The 17,766-nt window shown below is 35.0% G+C and overlaps 2 protein-coding genes across 3 annotated transcripts; one reads left to right on the top strand and one right to left on the bottom strand.

The window, feature by feature from the left end:
- Positions 1-340: 340 nt before the first annotated feature.
- On the top strand, positions 341-3,699 carry LOC104887612 (hypothetical protein). Its single transcript, XM_010672285.4, has 3 exons — positions 341-882; positions 2,970-3,024; positions 3,138-3,699. Exons 1-3 carry the CDS (start codon positions 598-600, stop codon positions 3,452-3,454), a joined length of 657 nt encoding a protein of 218 aa, XP_010670587.2. The 5' UTR covers positions 341-597; the 3' UTR covers positions 3,455-3,699.
- A 1,920-nt stretch (positions 3,700-5,619) lies between these two features.
- Positions 5,620-17,692, bottom strand: LOC104887619 (solanesyl-diphosphate synthase 1, mitochondrial). Of its 2 annotated transcripts, XM_010672292.3 has the most exons (13): positions 17,444-17,692; positions 17,035-17,182; positions 14,094-14,183; positions 13,615-13,695; positions 13,432-13,503; positions 12,812-12,958; positions 11,971-12,057; positions 10,099-10,170; positions 9,875-9,960; positions 8,486-8,618; positions 7,700-7,789; positions 7,342-7,440; positions 5,620-6,388 (listed from the first exon to the last, which is right to left on the bottom strand). In XM_010672292.3, exons 2-13 carry the CDS (start codon positions 17,176-17,178, stop codon positions 6,209-6,211), a joined length of 1,281 nt encoding a protein of 426 aa, XP_010670594.1. In that variant the 5' UTR covers positions 17,179-17,182; positions 17,444-17,692; the 3' UTR covers positions 5,620-6,208. The 2 variants fall into 2 exon arrangements, with proteins under 2 accessions (XP_010670594.1, XP_010670597.1); XM_010672295.3 differs by lacking the exon at positions 17,444-17,692 and having other exon boundaries at positions 14,089-14,183; positions 17,035-17,053.
- Between the last annotated feature and the right edge of the window lie 74 nt (positions 17,693-17,766).

Genomic DNA, 17,766 nt, shown 5'->3' with positions numbered 1-17,766 from the left:
ACTATCTGTTTATACATAAACACTATTTTTAGTTGCATAAACACTAGTTATAGTTACACGAACACAAGTTGTAATAGCATGAACATCATATATTAGCATCGAAATTTTCTGACAGTGCCCAATTTTCGATATTACTTTTTTGTTTGACTGACAACTTTTTTTCATGTATATTGACAATTTTACCCCTGCTAGATGTTTATAAACATCTAGTAGTTAGAGATTTATCATTTTTCTTCATAAACAGCAAAATCTCTCTTTCATAATATGCAAAATCTCCTATTATCTAAGGTTATTAAATATTTGCTTTTACATATATAAGGTGAAGAGAACACACTCTAGGTTACGGGAAATCGAACCTAACTCATGCTCCCATAACACAAGACTAAAAAGGAGTTTGTGCTAAAAAAAATTAGAAACTTGAAGAATTTGAATTGGAATTGGATCTGAAGAGACTGAAAGTGAAAATTCAAAGACACCCCAAAAAATACCCGCAGAAACCAAAAAGACCCAAAGAACACCCAATTTCAAATCAAACTTGTAGAAGAGAGAGAATTCCACCGAATCCAAAGAACAAGAATAGGAGAGAGAAAAAAAACAATGGCGTCTTCCACTGTACAACCTACAACAACTACTCCAATTACAACAACAACAACAACAACAACAACAACAACATTAAATCCTCACGAAAATCAAAATCAAATTCCAGTGGTACCAAATCTCCCGCCACAACCTCCTTCTTCTTCTTCACTTCCAAATAACAACAATTACAGTAGTAATTTCAACCCAAAGAAGAGAACTTTAGACTATGATTATCTTTTTCAGAGCTCTCCTTACTTCAAGATGCGTATTATTCTTAAAGATCTTCGTCCACTTTTTCTTGAGGTTTGCTTTATTTTACTTACTTTTTAAGTTTGTTTTATTTTCTGTCAATTTTTTTTTTTCTGGGTATGTGTTTTGATCTATTGTTTCTTTGTATAGTGTGGTTTTAGTTTCTGGGTATATTGTGTTAACAAATGGGTATTAGTTAATTTTTTTTGGGTTACTTTTGCTTTTCAGCTGTTGTTTAATTCAGTTGATTTTTTTTTGGGTTTTCTGGGTACTTTGTTGTACTACTTTATTTGCTTAAAAGTTGTGAAATTTAGGTTGTAGCAACTGTTTGTGGAAATGGGTTTTGGTGGGTTTCTTTCTTATTGCGTAAAAGTGAATGTGAGTGAAAAGTGGTGAAAATGCAATTCTAAGTTTACGTAATTTGGAGGTTTTTCACTTTATTATAACTGTTGAATATGTACACGATCATGTTGATCAATGGTCACATAGTATAACCTTGCTAGTTTTCTGTTTGTTATATTGGTTTGATTTAATTAGAACTGTCTTATTGCTATGTATTTGAGTGAGTGCTTGATATTGATATTGGTACTTTGCATATTGGAATTATTTCAAGGAACATGGCCTTTTGTTTTATCCTGAAATGGTACTTGACAAGTTGACACTCTACCTAAAAGATACAAGAATGCAGTTCTTGTCCGAGGATTTGGGGTTTGTTTGTTAGCCTAATCTCGTATCGAGGTTTCAGAGGGTTTTAATGTTGGTGCTTTGGGTTAAAAGGACTGATCTGAGTAATGTAGCTTGTATTTATTGGTATATCTTAGCTGACATAGTATCAATGAAATTCAAGAGTGCAGTTCTCTCCTCTGCCTGCCACCTCCTACTCAAGAGTCAAGTGTCAAGCGTCAAGACCTGATTTTAGTATTGCCATATTGACCATGTTCTAATGATACTTACTTAAGCTAACCCAATGATCCATGCTGTGGAAGCGGAAGTAATTAATAATGAATGCTAGTGAAATTCGAGTGGGGATGAGTTTTTGATCTGAGCTTTCTTTTTCATGAGTATACGTGTTTTGTTTTGGACGAGGTTTTGATATTTTGCTATCAGGTCTGTATATACCGACCTTCACTTTAATAGTTTTTAGTAACTTTCTACACAAGGACCGTTCTTAGGAGCTAATAAAAACATTGCCAATATACATCTTGCTTTCCTTAGTTGTTCACTAATTAATATTCGGCACTGAAGTTACCAAAACAAGGGAAGAAGCAACAGATATAGAGAGAGAACTAGATTTTTATCTGTATATGTTGACATATAAAACCGGATCAGTGTTACCTAATACGACTTAGCCTCCCGGGAACTGTGCTCCGAAAAGGAAAAGTGATATACTTTTGGGCTAATTAACAAATTATGTTGTGAATTGCGTTTCCATACTCATTGTTGTACCATATATAAGGTAATGAAAAATGGACGGTAATGGGTGCCTACGTAATTAAACCTTTCTTTGATGCTCATTACTGCTGTTTTGGCCTTCCCTCATGCTCATGCTTAGTTTTTTTTTATTTGCTGATCTGAAATTTGTCAAGTGTTACACCTTCTGAATATATTTATTATATTTGATTTTTGGTCCAACTACATGAAAAACTTAGCTCTAGGTATCGCTACAATAAAAATAATTCTTGATTCCTTCTACAACTCCAGATACTCTCTTTTTCTTCTTGTTACCTTGACAGAACACCTTTCTCTCTGTTTGGTAGCTTATCAGCATCCTGGTGCATATGCTGTATTCTGTTTGTTTTCACACCCTAATCCTCAATGATTCACTTGGTTAGAACAAATACACCTTTAAACCTGGATGTTCAGTCATCCATGTACTTCATAGAAAGCTATTGTATTGGTTGGAATTGTGATTTGCAGTTATCTTCAATAGGATGCCCTAAATGAACTAAATGACACTTGAACCAGCATTTTGGAAAACAATTCATAATATAACCATTCTCGAGACAAGTTTTATTACTCCACCGTGAAGATTTAATTAGTAGTTTAGTACTGCGTTACTTGACATAAATGGTTCTTGTTTTAGTGTGCCGCTAACTATGACTATGCCATGGCTCTGATGCTACTTCCTCTCCTTGTGTAAGGTTCTCCGTGCCCCTGATCTTCAGAAGTGTGAAGCATCCCGCAGTATTCTAGAGAGTATGATATTTTGTCTTCATCTTTAATTCGGATATTAAAAATCTAGCCTATTTGAAGGACTACTTGGTACTTGTAATGATTCTTATTTCCCCCTTTTAATTAAAAATTTGCAGAAATGAAGCTTATGGTGGATTTATGTAGACAGCAGACAACTGAAAATGTACCTCTAGCTAAAAGTTACAGCAGAGCAGGAAGTGCAGATTTGGCTAGCGAGAGACAGGGTGGCAATCAGAAGCCTGCAGATCAGCCACCTCAAGAAAAGCGCTTCCCAGTTGGAAATAGTCTCGAAAAGCCAATGCATGGCAGTAACCGAATCCCTGGAACATACATTGTTGGTGGTTCCGCATTTGGCTGGAATTTTATCACATTTCATGGAACTAAACCAGAGTATTATGGCAGAACTAAGGAGACATTTCGAGCTGGTAAATGAGTTGTATTCTCAACTGTTGGAAGGAAATTCTTTTTTAGCAAGCCAGCATATGTATCTTGAACAGTTATTTTTAGCCCTTTCACTTCATTTTTGGTGGGGCAAATTTTCGAAAGCTCCCTCCCCTACTTGTCTTTTTTCTTGGATGAATATCAGTCTCGTTGCTGCCCCCATCTCTTGTAAATTGGGTTGGTCTACTTTTGAAGTGAGACTTCCACTGGTAATCAAAGGATGCTGCATCCAATTCACTTGCTGTAGGTGTTTGATATGGTTTGCACTTGTTCTACAATGATCTGGTTTTGCTTTTTGTGTCTAAAATCCAACGCATATCCTAATTTAATTGGTACATGTTGAAATTGATCCAACCTAGCTGGTAATATTAGAAGGGGACTGATGCTTTTTACGTCAAACATAAGCACCTTATCCAATTTGAGAAATGATAAACATCTAATTGCTAGATGTTTGCCAAACATCTAACATTAATGTGGCAACATGTGAGTGGTACACATGTCACTATATTGTTTATTCAAACAAATTACTTTTTCCAATTTTTTAAACTTGTATATCTCAAAAAATATATTTTAGAAAAAAATAAAAAATATACCAATATTCATATATTTTATTCTCTACAAATAGACATCCATCTTGATATAATTTCATCATATTTTTATTTTACTCTTCTCTATCTCTTATTTAGATATGTAAAAAAAAAATACGAACACTATCTGTTTATACACAAACACTAGTGTGAGTTGCATAAACACTAGTTATAGTTACACGAACACTAGTTCTAGTAGCATGAACACTGTATATTAGCATCGGAATCTTCTGACAGTGTCCAATTAAAAAAATACGAACACTATCTGTTTATACATAAACACTATTTTTAGTTGCATAAACACTAGTTATAGTTACACGAACACAAGTTGTAGTAGCATGAACATCATATATTAGCATCGAAATTTTCTGACAGTGCCCAATTTTCGAGATTACTTTTTTGTTTGACTGATAACTTTTTTTCATGTATATTGACAATTTTACCCCTGCTAGATGTTTATAAACATCTAGCAATTAGATGTTTATCATTTCTCAATTTGGATAAGTAGAATCCTAGCAATGTGATTGTATTTTGCTAAGTGCTAGTTACATACTTACGTACAAGCTTGTTTGAGGAAAATGTGGTCCAATTAAATCAAGAAGGGAAATCAAGGAGAAAAAAAATAGAAGCCTCAATATTTTTCGAATGGCCAGTTTAGAACATTGGTGCGCTCCAAAAACTATTATGAACAAAATGTTACGTATTTTGGTATCCATCATAGTGTTGTCGAGTCTCATGCAACATTTAAAACTTTTATGGCCTCTGGGTGGGAAGGCCAGAGGATATTCATCTTATCACTGCTTTCCGAAAGGGGTTCAAAAAAAATAAATTTAGAAAAATTTTGCATCATGTGGAAGTGTCTTCTCCGAGCCAGATCAACAACACTTGAATGATAATATCTGAAGGTCAGATTTTTCTGACATATTTGCAACTATATAACAATATCTCATTTGCAACTACTCCCTTCGTCTTTTATTAGTTTACCTCTTTTGACTTTTGACACTATTCACATATATGACTTTGACTATCTTTTGTAATTTGTATTTAAGGAAAAATATAGTCATGTGAGATCTTGTTGGATTCGTCTCAATGTGTATTATCCAAATATCAACTTTTTGTAATTTTTGCTTATCGAAAATTAGAGATATTAAGGTTCAAATTAGTATCTCAACAAATGTGCCCCAAAGAAAGGGGTAAACTAATAAAAGACGGAGGGAGTATATAACAATATCTCATGTCAAGCAACGCCTTGGGACACTGCGATGGATCAACAACACTTGATGCACCCTCAAATAGAGCAAGTTTTTATGCAGAGAGAACCCTGCTACTCCTATAAAACAAAAAACAGTTTTGACAAATTTTCTTGCCCTAATGTTTCGCCTGAACTTCACTAATTCAGTGATCCGAATGTTTAATATGTTTGAGCTTATTCTTGGATTTCTGACGATTTTGGCTTTGTAGTATTGTGTAAGCATATCTGCTAATGAAGGAATTATGTTCCTTTGGCCTCTGCCACATGCGTGTTTTAGTACAACAGCAAAATATGATGATGTTTTTACATAAGATGATATTTTGAAATAAATCTAAAGATCACATTATAATGTTTTTTCTTATATACAAATTAAGAAATCAAAAATGACCACAAAGAACAAAACAGTATAAATGTGTACCTACGGAAAATTAACATACAACTGTATGTTGGAAAGAAACAAATACAGTCACTACATAGGAAAACCTAAAAAGAATTCCTATAATTAAGCAACTATCTTTAGTATCTTAGGAAATAAAATGTTACCTTCACGACTGGTACAAATCGCTATAGTCCACTCACGTCAACCAATAGTTTAAGAGTTCGCTATTTGGAGAACGATTCTTCACAAATATGCGAAAAGGGACATTTTGGTAAATCCACTTGGTATAACCCACTCGACCACACCCAATTCCACCAGAGAACAAGTTCTGCATATAACTTTTTCAATTTTAAGCATGGCCCCTGCTTTTAAACTGCAGCAAGAGAACATAACTGTACCTGTGAAAGAATATTGAGGCAAACCAGTAGTATTCTGGGAACTGCCTCCATTATACATGAACTTATAAATAAATGGAAATAAGCAAAATTTATCGTGAACTTTCAGTATCTAGATAGAATTAATCTTTATTCACTTAGTTCTTTTTATAACTCTGTGTGTAAGATCTACGAGTGCACGCCTTGACCTTCTAACATCCTCATCATCATTTTCGGGCAGAGACTCTATAGCTTCAGCCGCTAGGTTTGCATGCTTCAATGCTAAGTCCTTTGCTCTTTGTATTCCTTGACTTCTCCCAAGGTAATCCAGAGCCTAAATGCAAAAATAGGTCGTACAAATACATTTAAATATATTCCTCAAAGAATAAATAGAAGTCTACAACTGGCATTTTATCTAGTAACTGAGGACATGCAAGCAAACAAAATTCCTCTTACTGTAAAATCGTAGAGCAAAAAAGGCTACATGCATTGGGTTCTGATACTCTAATGCAAAAGCATTGTCTTTATCTATATGATCATGTGATTACTGAAATACCCAGAGTAAGGCAAATGGGTATAAATCTGCACAGATATTCACCAAACTTCCACACCCTTGTGAAGTTTGTGATAGAGCTAATACAACCCTAATATACCTGAGAGTTGAGACTGACTACTCCTGGACGTCAATTTAACCAAAGAAGACGCCAATAGAGCACAAGACATTGCACTTCAGCCTTTTTCCAAGAGATTGACCAATCAGTTTATTGAGCCAGAATTAAATTCTTTTCCTGAATTGTATAATTATGCTTCTCTGGCCAATTATGTAAACTAAATATACATTTCATCTTATGCAGAGATACCATTTCAAGCAAATCTTTCGCTTTCAGAATCCTATCAAATGTTGTACACTATCTTCTTGCACTGGGATTGGAGTTTTTCCTAGAACCTCATTACATTGCATATGATCTGGTGGGGATCAAAAAGCCATATGCATAAACACAAGTCACAAGATATAAGGAGAACAGTTCGATAATTCAGGGGTTTGGTCAATAGGATGCACGAAATCCAACAAAACGCTTCCTGCCCCTGGAAAGATTGTACTACTCACGAAAGAATACCCGACCGCCATTTAGGTGCAAGGTCCCAACCCCCGAAAATAGTACTTCATAAAGAGAATTTTAAATGTAAAGCTTTAACTACAAAACCAACATATATAAAAGCATTGATATATGCAAATGCACGAACAAGAAACAAAGACTTTGACATAAAGTTCATGCATAAACATACAAGATCTATATCTGCAGGATTGTCGAAGCCTCGCTGCACAACTTCACTTAATTGAGGAAATTCTTCTATAGCAAACAACAAAGGAGCTGTGACGATTCCCTGCAAAAAAATAGCAATATGTAGCACTTTGAGATTGACGAAATGAAAGACAGCAACAATATTCATATTACTCCTGCTGACACAGGGACTGTGGAGGTTCTGAAGCACTCCCACCCTCAAAGTCCAACCCAAAGTTACTAAGAACATTTGGCCTGTCTGGTCTACAGAAACTTTTGATATGTGTGAAAGCAATTCTCTAGAGAAGAACTTAAAGCAAACATCTATAACGCTTTATAATAGAACGAGGAAAAATCATTACATGACGAATATCAGAAAGTGAACCCTTTCCAAGTGATGCCGACGTCCCCGTGAAATCAAGAACATCGTCTATGAGTTGGTATGCCAATCCCTGCAGAAGGAACAAAAAAGATGTGATGAGCAATATCTACTGATATTTTAAAAATTCAAACCTGTTGTCCATCTCAATCCACTAAACTTTAGTATAAATATAATCATACTCAAAACAATTATTTGAGATGAAAAGTATAAATTCTGCTTGCAGCACATATGAATTTACAGATAGCCATCTTAAAACTACTACTGTCATTGAGATTTCCTTCGTGCACTGGTTATGTTTAGAAAGCTTCCACAAGGCTTCAGAGTAAATTATTTAGAAGGCAACATCATCCTCTCAAAAGCCACAATATGCAGCATACACAAACAACACTAGAGTGAAGAAGACATAAGGTTCATACAAATGAAGATTTTCGACATTTTTGCAACGGACTACAAGCTACAACTTAAAGCCAGATATCATTACAAAAAATTATCATTGTTCAACTGCAAATCTTCCATAAGACAGGTTTATTACTAAAAAACACATGGAAAAAAAAATAGCCAACATGCTGGAAGACCTGTCTCAGCTTCTTAACATACACATACACATTAGTTATTCCTGATACAAGCATCTCACTTTAAGAAATATCTATCCCAAAACTCTTCGCTAATATGAAAGGATATTTCTATTCTGTTCAAATCATAATGTACACGGAAAAAATCTCAGTTTTTCTATGATATAAAAGATACAGACAAAGGTATCACCTACCAGATTTTTCCCATAGTCATAAGCTAACGTAGCAGCTTCTGCAGATTGACCTGCAAGAAGAGCAATTGCCTTGCAGCTATTTGAGATCAATGATGCTGTCTTGAAGTAGGTCTTTTCCATGTAATACTCCATGCTGCAAGTTAATCAAAATGTCAGCCCTGCATATAAAGCACAGATCAACTACTTTATTTTTTTCCCCTCCCAACAGGTTGGTTATTAACTTATTATCCACTTCTTATTCTTATTTTGAGGACACTCCCAGAAAGTGGGAACAGAACCAGTGGAGTCAAATTTATTAAAAGGTGATCCTGGTCAAAACACAGAATAATACACGTGAAAAGCTGCCCCTAATTAATTTATTAGTTTTACGGCTTTTATAATAAAAAGGATAAGGAAAATTAAATACGTTAATAACTATTAGCTGCCTAATTTCTCGCCCTGCATCTGCAAAAGTACATCACTATCAATTAGCAATTGACTTTCCTAATTTTTTTAAAAAGAAATAAGTAAATTAATTTGTTTAACAAGAAGATATTGACACTTCAAAATCAAAATATTTTTCTAATTTAAATTGTACATTCTTTTATTATATGTTCTTTTCACAATGACCTTGTTCTTTTACGGATAGAGATTATACTCCCTATGTTTGTCTTAATCCTTCTCACTTTCCTGTATGCGTCTCCCATTTGAACTTAGATTGAATATTAATAAAGTACTAATTGAGACGAATCAAATAAGACCTCACATGACTATATTTTTTCTTATAAATTGAAAGAAATTGAGAAGATTCTAAGTATGAATAGTGCTAAGATTCCAAGTAAGGATAAAAAAAACAGAGGGAGTACATGTTATTAAATATGAACTATGTGTTCTTTTTACCATTAAAAAAATTGCATAAATAAGTTCATGTTCTTTTTAAATGAAAAATAGTATGTTCTTTTGGAGCACCCTCGTGGTGGATAAACCAACATTGGCTGGAAAAGGGGAGAAAAAACCCCAAGCACTACGTTAGCAGCAGCATTGTTCCTTAAATTTATGCCCTCCATATTACAATCGAACCACCAGAAAGGCACACCATAAATGGGAAAAGCCTAAACAAAGCAACATACTTGACGAAAATGCTCAAAGATCTGTCTCCTAAATATTTTCTTCTCTTGCATCATTCCTTTCTTTTTTTTTTTTGAGGGGATCTGTTACATCATTCCTTAAACTTCCTTAATCTTCAAAATTTTACACATGGAACGCAAGAAATAAGTTCGACCAAGAAATAAGAAAGACCACCCTAAGAATGACAACCAATTTTTGTAGACAAAGCATCACGTCAACCCATCCAAATAAAGCATGACTGCAAAAGGTGAACCAAAAAATAACTTCAAGTACAGAACATACTTTAAACGTTGCTCAGATGTCGTTGTCATCTGCATTGTCTCACCAGTAACAAGATGCTCTACGACTTTAGCTAGTAACGTTACGACCTGCACAGCCCATTCTTGTTTTAAAATTTTGCCACATACTTGACTTGCTTACATACCGCGAAACAACCAACAGGAAAGGGGAAAATACAATTTAAAGTCATGTTTTATAAAATATCTAGAAAAACCTAAAACGCTTACCTCGGTATTCTTCAGAGAGGCTAGGGCTACACAAGCCCTAGAGAGCAAGAAATCACCAGCTAGAACTGCCAACTGCACTGTATGGAATAGATGAAGTCAAGGAATATATGATCAAGAATTCATCATAAAGTTACGGAAACACAAACACGTAAAAATCCACATATAAAGAGAAAGAAAGAGTACTTCACCCCCTTCAATATCTCTAGGAAGAATGGAATGAATGGCCCTGTTTGGTAAAGAGAGGTTTGGGGTAAAGTTAGAAGTTTGAGGTCATATTAGAGGATTTGACTAGTCAATCCTCTAATTTGGGTGTTTGGTAAAAAGATGTTTGAAATAACTTTTTGGAATCAAAAAGCACTTTTTGAAAAAGCTGGAGGGAAGAGCTTTTCTATATTAGAGGTTTGAGAATGAAAGAATAATTTACATTTATGTCCTATGGTTCTCTAAAATTACTACCATTACCTAGAAATCCTTAAACCTAACATATTAAGCCAATGTCCTTATTGATCATTTTACACAATCAATTAACAATCAGCTATTAGTTGTCTACCAAATACCTTTATACAAACAGCTAGTCAAATCAGCTAGTCAAATCAGCTAATACAATCAGCTAGTCAAATCACCTAATACAATCAGCTAGTCAAATCACCTAATACAATCAGCTAGTCAAATCACCTAATACAATCAGCTAGTCAAATCAGCTATCCACTAATTGCTCAGCTATCCACTAATTGCCAAACAAGGTATATATCGTACAAGAAAACCCCATTAGATGCACATGATTTCTCCAAAGCAAATTATCATCCCAAATTTCTTGATACATAATTTATGACAAAATTGAAGATGTTCTCCATACTAGAATGGACCTATCCCCTATGATCATTGATCAAAACTATGGTGAGATTGTGATAGTGGGAAGATAACAAAATTTTACTTGGTGGAGTTCTATTGGTTGCCAAGATAATCATTTACTGAATACCCCCCAAAAAACGAGAAGAGTAACCTTTGCATTTGGATGAACTGATGAACAAGTTGAGCAACATCACATAATAGAAAGTGGACGAGACAAATCAATATGTCACTTCCTCATAAATTGAAAAACTTAACATTTGAATTAGGGAGAAGTGAGAACCTAAAGTCAGATAACACGTATGTAAAGTTTAGCAAGGAGACGGTGTCATATATTTCTTTATAGGGAAAAGTAGGCAACCAATCACTTCGCCCTTTTTCTTATGTCCATAAAGGATCCACTTCCTCTTTTTCAAGCCCCGAACCCTTCGTGGATGAAATGGATACCACCATCCACATTATTCTCTCTCCAAGTGTCTGACCGCTCAGTTTTTAACCTAGTTTCAAATCAGAATGCAGGGTAGATCTGATTCATCAGATCGATTCTTGGCCACCTCTGATTTTTCTCCTCCAATTAAGACCCATATCCTACATCCATAAATGGAGTAGAATTGTTTGACTCTAGAAACGGGTCAGATAGGGTAATTGCACCATACTAACATCATAGGCGTCAAATATAATGGTCTTTGGTTGATGTTTGATGTTTGCAAGTACAAATTCTCTTGTTGCCTTCAGCTGAGACCAGCAGAAAAAGAAGGCAGTAGCATTTTGCATATTTACCATTAGGCAGATAGTAAGACTCGCACACTAGGCACCCATTTTACGTATGCAAGAAAATGTCGTAACCATCAAAAAGAGCATAACAAAAGGTGCTGACTGCAGAGTCTATATGAATTTGAAGGGGAAAAAAACAGAGCAACTGATTTATATTATTTTTCAAAAAGCATATAATACATACTACCATCTACAATAACTGTAACCTACCGAATTTTGACATGCTGCACAAGAAGCTGAGAACGTTACCTTATTTCCCATCACTGAGTTCAATGAGCTAACACCACGTCTTGTATCAGCATCATCCAATACATCATCATGAAGAAGGCTTGCCACCTAAGACAACAAAAGAAGCTCACTTGAGACCACAGTAGAACACCAATTCCAACCACGAACCCCTGAAGCCTCTACACAGTGACAAAATTTGGTAATTCACCAGTTGTTAAAATAACAAAAGCATACATTATGTAGAAACGATAAAAAAAAAATTAAGGATAATCAAAGCTGCGTATTCAGAGCCAACCCCCCAATCTTTACATGCTAAAGTCTGAACTACCTGAATGCCAATAAAGCAACAGCTAAAACATAAGTGGATTGTGATGAAATCAAAACGAGCCAATCTCAAACATGTATTTAGATATTGTTAGTTATGATTAAACTTAAAACAACGTTCACTTATTCTTACATACAAAAAGAGATGAGAAAAAAAAAGGTAAAGTAAAGACAGCAGGCTATTACTCGTCAAGTTGCAACAAGAGAGAACCTAACTTGTGCATTTCTCGTCCTTTCTCCTGCAAAAAGCTCCATTTTCCAGAAACTAACCAAAATGTTGGGTAAAGTTCCTTAGACTGAAATTATCCAAAAGCTTTCATGGTTCACAAAGCTCTCATTAAATTGTGTCTTCTCCTAGGTCCCTAACTACATACAAAAGGCATCACAGGCTCCAAATTTTAAGTCCCAGCTAGCAACCACAATGCACAATCCCGTCTGGTTAACTTGGAACTTTGAGAATATAACAAATGAGCAACAATTAATATAAAAGCAGAGGATAAGAAAGGGTAGCAAAAAATAAGGATAACTATAAACCGACATGGATCATCTCTGTGATTTCAGCAATGCACTGCTGTCTTCTACGAAGCTCTGTTTCTACATTATCAAATACTTTAACAGGTGATAGTCTATCAGAAGAGGACATAGATACAGGCAAGTTCAAAGCTGTTGCCATCAACAATAGAACCTGCGCAATGAAGCAGTCAGAAGTCAATATCTTAAGAGAAACATATTTAACATGATAAGGAATCAAGACTACGAAGTCAAACATTGATATGCAAAGCTAGATCAAGTATCAAAAATCCACAATAAGTGAAGATGAAGAAATGACATCTTAAGTCACTCATTGACTTGCTTCATAACACCCACAGGCCACAAGCACACATGATGCTATAAGAACAGATAGTACAGTTTTAACCCTGATTATGAGTCCAATTGTTGGCAACAGATTTCAATTAAGTTAGCTCAGTAATGAAGACCACAAAGTTGACAAATATAACTCTAACCACCAGACTTCACATAACTACCAAAATAACTGGTAAAAAAAGGCAACCAACTTCAGTTTTCAGATTGGGAGATCTCCAGATGAACTCTCATTTGTCAAGCAATCTATGAGCATTAAGTTGCAAAACAGTTCATGGCACACAAATTAACACATACTGTGGGGCGAAAGCGCTTTCCTTCAACTCCCATTTTGAAGAAATATTCAGCAGCAGATGCCAACTTAGGGACCTGCAAGAAGCCAATAAAATAAAAATCACATATGTCCATCTTTTAGTAGACTACTCTCCGTCATAGTACAAATCATTCATCTGAAATACAAATTGAGAATAACAGATGCACCTCTGCGACCACCATTGACCTCAATCTTTCTGCTACAAGGGATAATTCATCAGCAACGAGGGAAAACGGATCTGATTGGTCCTGCAAAAGATATTCAGCAACTTTCAGCATATATGGAGCATCAATAACTAGAATAATTGCATCAGCAGAAAACAACAATCAGTGCCATGTTTTACCCCTTCCCCAAAAAGACCACCTTAGCTTACTCTCAAAAAATGTAATTATAGGGATGCAAGGGGTAGTGTCACCTGGTAAAACTCAATTTCCCAGAAGATTTGAGTTTTCAGTCCCCTCCACTTTGGATAGATCACCACCCTTACCCGACTATACAAGAGACTATAGGTAACCAACCAAAATGGGGCGGCACATAATTGTGGAAGATAGACCCATCTACTAATACTTTTACAAGACACATTTCTATCCATGGAAATATTGAAAAATATACTTGGATAAAGAAATCAGCAAAAGTCACACCTAACCTCAACAGTAGACGTTGCACTTTGATGAATCTGATGTTTGGATTCATGATGGAAACTGGAAGATGTGTTTACTATGGATCCCCAAACATGCTGCACAAGGAAAACCACATGAAGTCAACAAAAACACAATGAAATTTACAATATTTGGTAGTTGAAATTCGTGAAAATAATCGAGCCCATAAAAGATCCAGATTAAGGGACCAACAACCATTATAAGGATAGATATGCTATTTTAAAATACACATATATGTATTACAACGATATAAGTAGATATGGGCATGCAATTGACAGCTTTATCGCCATATACCCCTCTGAATTTGACAATCCAGTAGATACAGCAATGATAATACAAATCACAGGGAACGGCAACATAATATACTAGATATAGCTCCTAATCAAAATCATCAGAGGGGCCTCATGCAACACAAGTAACATTTGGAGATGGTAGCCTCATCCAAAATTCTCATGATGGCATAATGAAACACAAACAGCACATTGGATGCTGAACGCCTCCCTGAAAATCATCCACGAGGGAATAACAAAAATAAACATATTAACTGCAAACTAGAACAGCTCTCAAACTTTGTCAGTAATTCTAACTCATATAGGTGATTCCAAATTTAAGAAGTTGCATTTCTTTATACTCCCTCCTTTTCTTTTTAATTTACTAACTTCACTTTGGAGGGAACCAAGGAGAGAGTACGAAAGTATAAGAAAGAAACTAAAAAGTTAAGAGTGAAAAAACTAAAAAGTGGGTTAAGATATTAAAAAAGTGGATGATATGGGTGGAAAAAGAGGATAAAGTAGATGAAATATGTTACCAAAAATAGAAAAAGCAACAGTGTCTAGATTACAAAGAAACAAACCAAAAAGGAAAGAGTGTAGAATAAAAGAAACGGATGGAGTAACATGTTTCGTTTAAGTGCAAGTAAAATCTATCCTTTGTTTTGTACATTTCAATGTTTTCATTCACTCAAATCTTTTAGTTTCCTCAATCTTATATGAATACTTCTTTTATTTGGAAAAAAAGGAAGGAAGAGGATCTTCTTACAAAGAGCGCTCTTATTCATGTTGAGTCTACTCTAATGCTAAAGCACCATGAAGATAAATAAGGTCCACATACCGTGATACTGAGCCTAATTAACAAAAGCAAGTGAAATCCCCATCTGCTTCAAGAGCTAACAATACCAAATACTCCCTCTGTACCAAAAATATAGTTTCCATATTTCATTTTGGGTACCCCGAAATGTTCTTCAAATTTCCCTTGTTTCCATTTTAGAACATCACTTTTTACTCTCTCTCTCACCTCCTTTTTACATGGGTTTTGGCAGCCCAATATAATGCTCGCTCAATCTCATTGGTTGGATATAACAAAAAGCACTTGTATCTATCTCTCTCCTCCTCTCATGTGCCCACCCATATAATGTGCCCATTCTTTTTCATTTTTAATAATAATAATTCCAAAAAAAACAACTTCACATGCAAATACACCACAATCATTGCTTCCTTAACTCTTGTGGCTAAGACGAAATGAGAACTATATTTTAGGACGAAAAGATAGTATGCTAATACACCAATGCACAAGCAGAATGACCTTCCAATGTGTACTCCCTTGAAATTTTCCATTTATGTTTCTTCCTTTTTTGTTTCCTAGATTAGGTTCATAGAGAAAGCTCCTATCCTACGAGCAAGTTGGGGACAAATGGTATATGCAGATTCATAGACCATCAAACCCCCCATCACCTACCCAGTCCTTTATTTAGTAAGCTTACAAAAAATAAAGGAGTTTTCTTAAATAAAATCTAAGTGGACCTTCTTAAAAACGGAAATGGAAACAAAATAACAAGGGAAAAAAAAATGAAGAACTACAATGGTGGAGAGCCAAATTCCTCTTGCTTATAAAAGCAAAAACAAACAACACAAAAGTGCTTGGCAATCATCTATAAATCATTCAACACTCAATCACTTTAAAAAAGACCCCTATGACCATCTTTTGATATATTTAAAAGAAAAAAAGTTAGCTCATGTGGTGAGTGTTACTCAATTAGCGATTGAAAAATGGGTCCAAGAATATCTCGAATTCCATAGAATTTTAACTTGCAAACTGTAAGCGCTCGGTATTCAATTTTTGGGTTTATTAAACTAGGTGTCTTTTAGTATCAACAACGCGCACGTATTCTGTGTAATGAAAGATTAGTAATTCAACGGGTAGAAGTGTGCTTCAAGCCTATAATTCTATGAGCCCCACCGTTGTTTACAACCTTTTAGGGAAGTTTAGCTGTTTGGTTCACTCAGAGTAAGGAATCTATTACTAATAGAACTATAGAAGAGGTATGGGCATCTCAATCCACAAGGGGGTGGTGTGTATATTGAAAGAGTTTAGGGGATGATAAACCTATGGATATGAGGTTCTGTACCCAAATTGCCTCAACCAAACAGCATATCCATCATTAATAGTATCACCTCCAGTCCTCCATTCCAAAATCCTTCAACCAAACAGACTCTTAGTTCTAATACTGCTTTTCACTCATAAAAATTCCTTATTAACCATTAAGTAAAGCTCTAAAGTCTCAAAAGTTAACATGTACACGATCACCAGAATATACATTGCATCCCGCATTAGCACTGAGATTCACTATAACTACCCAAACAACCAATTATGTCAACCACATCAAAAGAGGAAAACCTCAAAAACTGATACGAGAACAACACGACAGAAACAACCCATCCTTAACATCATTTGACAAGTTATCATATCATGATACTATATAATAATAAAGTAAAACTTCAGATTAATTTGTAAACAATCAGAAATCAGCAAATAAAAATACAAACTATTATTAATATGAGGCAAAAACTACTATTAAAAACGATGCATCATTTCCAAAAACACAACAATAAGCTGAAAAAAAAAGCAGTAAAAGGATTGAAAATGGGTTACCATATACTTAGACGTAAAAGGAGGATTTATAACGACATTAGAGTTGCACAACAATTGATAAGAAGCGGATGAACAAGATTGACGATGTCGAAATGGACTCAACCCGGTCCTCAAAATCCGAGAAAACCCTCTGAAAAATGGCATCTCTCTGATAACAAAACAATCATGAAGAAGAAGTCGGAATGTAAAAAATCGAATCAATTTATCCAATTTATAATCAAACAATCAATAATAAGTCCCCATTATTTATATAATCAATCAATTTCCCCAAATTCGAATTGCAGAAAAATCAAAATCAGCCGACTACAACTTCAATTGAACAGTACAAAACAAAAATGGAGGTAAAAACTTAATCAGATTGTTGTTATGAGTGAAAACAGTGAAGAAAAATTGCAGCAATAAAATTTACCTGAAGATGTGAATCAAATTGTCGAACAATTAGAGAGGTTTCGGTGGAAAAAAAAATAGGAAGATGATTTCAATTAAAAAAAGAAATTGGGAGAAAAGATGAGAAATTGGGGTTTTAGGGGTTTCTTGGGTAAGCCGACACCATTGACATAAAGAGGTGACGACGGCCAAGCTATACCAGTAATTTAATTTCTAACACGAATGTAAGTTGCAATGAAACTCCCTAGTTTACGAATAGTAGTATTACCATGACAATTTGGCTAATTTTGAGGTTTTGTAACATGAGAGGTGAGTGAATGTTTTATTTTGCTAGTTGTCGTATAC

The sequence above is a fragment of the Beta vulgaris genome, chromosome 1, assembly GCF_026745355.1.
Source record: "Beta vulgaris subsp. vulgaris cultivar EL10 chromosome 1, EL10.2, whole genome shotgun sequence".
In the NCBI taxonomy this organism is placed as follows: Eukaryota; Viridiplantae; Streptophyta; class Magnoliopsida; order Caryophyllales; family Amaranthaceae; genus Beta; species Beta vulgaris.
This window is presented reverse-complemented; position numbering and strand designations above follow the sequence as displayed.

Bases quoted from the DNA above. Each gene is read 5' to 3' on its own strand.
- LOC104887612 (XM_010672285.4), top strand. From the start codon at position 598: ATGGCGTCTTCCACTGTACAACCTACAACAACTACTCCAATTACAACA. The intron at 883-2,969 runs GTTTGCTTTATT...TCCTTGTGTAAG, and splicing joins TTCGTCCACTTTTTCTTGAG to GTTCTCCGTGCCCCTGATCT. The intron at 3,025-3,137 runs GTATGATATTTT...AAAAATTTGCAG, and splicing joins ATCCCGCAGTATTCTAGAGA to AAATGAAGCTTATGGTGGAT.
- LOC104887619 (XM_010672292.3), bottom strand. From the start codon at position 17,178: ATGCCATTTTTCAGAGGGTTTTCTCGGATTTTGAGGACCGGGTTGAGT. The intron at 13,696-14,093 runs GTTAGGTGTGAC...TATCTTTTGCAG, and splicing joins GTGCAACGTCTACTGTTGAG to GACCAATCAGATCCGTTTTC. The intron at 6,389-7,341 runs GTATGTTTATGC...TTTTGCATTTAG, and splicing joins ATCCTGCAGATATAGATCTT to GCTCTGGATTACCTTGGGAG.